Here is a 1,510-nt window from a genome sequence, read left to right as displayed (position 1 = left end):
CAAATCTTCCCAGATAGTGAGGTAGGTATGTGGGGGCGTGTTAGAACGAGCCGTTTTAGGTAGGCGTGGCTGACTCTTAACTTTTATAAAGAATATCTCTTTGGATTTGAGACATTAGTCTTTGCAACTTTACAGATGTTCTTTATGCACCAAGAGCTTGTAACACTCCAAAGAGAAAGGAAGAATTGAAATCGCATCATATGACCCCTTTAATCTTTTTGTCTGTCTCTTGTCTTTTCTTGCAGGTTTTCCCCTGGTCTGCATCATCCTCTGGATCTGCTCTAGACTGTATTTTGAGGACACAGAGTAATTGCACATTTTTCTTTACCTTACTTAGTGGTGCTTGTTCATACTAGGTTTAGGGATTTGAACAAGTTCTTAAAGGAATTGAAATCGCATCATATGACCCCTTTAATCTTTTTGTCTGTCTCTTGTCTTTTCTTGCAGGTTTTCCCCTGGTCTGCATCATCCTCTGGATCTGCTCTAGACTGTATTTTGAGGACACAGAGTAATTGCACATTTTTCTTTACCTTACTTAGTGGTGCTTGTTCATACTAGGTTTAGGGATTTGAACAAGTTCTTAAAGCCAAGAGCGCACTACAAGACTCAATCTCATCGCCTTTGATATTTTCAGTCGGCAGCTAGTCTGCTACAAGACTTGGGGCTAAGTAAGCAATGACCCAGAACACCCTGGAAAATGCAGAGCAACACACTAAAACCATTCAGAACACCTCAGCAGCCGCATAGCAACCACCCAGAACACACTAGCTAGAATTACTCACACTTTCAAATCTATAGTTTAAATTCAAAAAGATCTACAGTTTAAGTACAAAAACAGTTCACGGATTTGAATCAGCTCTGTCTTATCCAGGCCTTTGTTGTTGATGTTTTTTTTCAGGTGTTGGGACATAAATGAAGATTCTCCTTATTGGTGGATCATCAAGGGTCCTATTGTAGTGTCTATAGGGGTGAGATAAAGCATGAGGACACGGATTAATGAATTTGGCTCACACACAGATATTTTCAGCTCATATTTTCCTGTTTTCCTTCCCAACCAGGTGAACTTCTTTCTGTTCATGAACATTATCAGGATTCTGGTGCAGAAACTGAACCCTCGCTTGATCCAGTTCAACAATTCGTCTCAGTACAGGTACAGAAATCAAAGCAACACCACAAACCCATGCGCAGGGATATCAAAAACGGGACAGTAAATGCATGAGTGGAGTGTTTTCAACTTTTCTCCCATTCATTCTCTATGGGAGCTGAGCGGCAGGTCTGCGTGGAGGATTGTGGGATAGCGTTTCTCAAGTGATGGGAGCTTGACAATAAGCCTAACAAATTCATAGGTTCAATACATCAACTTTACTATTAAATGCATTAGGTATTATGAACTTAAAGGCAATGTTAGTTTTTAAATATACTATTGTTCATTGTTAGTTCATTCCAGTTTAGAATGCATTAACTATTGTTAACATATTCCTCAAATATTATACTGTAGCAGTGTTATTTT

The 1,510-nt window shown here is 39.3% G+C and overlaps 1 protein-coding gene across 1 annotated transcript in view; it reads left to right on the top strand.

Moving 5' to 3' along the window:
* LOC107590482 (growth hormone-releasing hormone receptor-like) overlaps positions 1-1,150 on the top strand; it is a gene marked incomplete at its 3' end in the record, with an annotated part of 10,951 nt that extends 9,801 nt beyond the window's left edge. The window contains exons 9-11 of the mRNA XM_016279234.1: positions 246-306; positions 899-968; positions 1,059-1,150. Of these exons, the coding sequence (XP_016134720.1) occupies positions 246-306; positions 899-968; positions 1,059-1,150 (223 nt within the window). The remainder of the gene's footprint in view (positions 1-245; positions 307-898; positions 969-1,058) is intronic.
* Positions 1,151-1,510: the final 360 nt, after the last annotated feature.

The sequence above is a fragment of the Sinocyclocheilus grahami genome, unplaced genomic scaffold, assembly GCF_001515645.1.
Source record: "Sinocyclocheilus grahami isolate Dianchi unplaced genomic scaffold, SAMN03320097.WGS_v1.1 scaffold128.1, whole genome shotgun sequence".
NCBI classification, from domain to species: domain Eukaryota; kingdom Metazoa; phylum Chordata; class Actinopteri; order Cypriniformes; family Cyprinidae; genus Sinocyclocheilus; species Sinocyclocheilus grahami.
The sequence above is the reverse complement of the archived record's forward strand: the minus strand, read 5'-3'. Positions and strand labels throughout refer to the sequence as shown.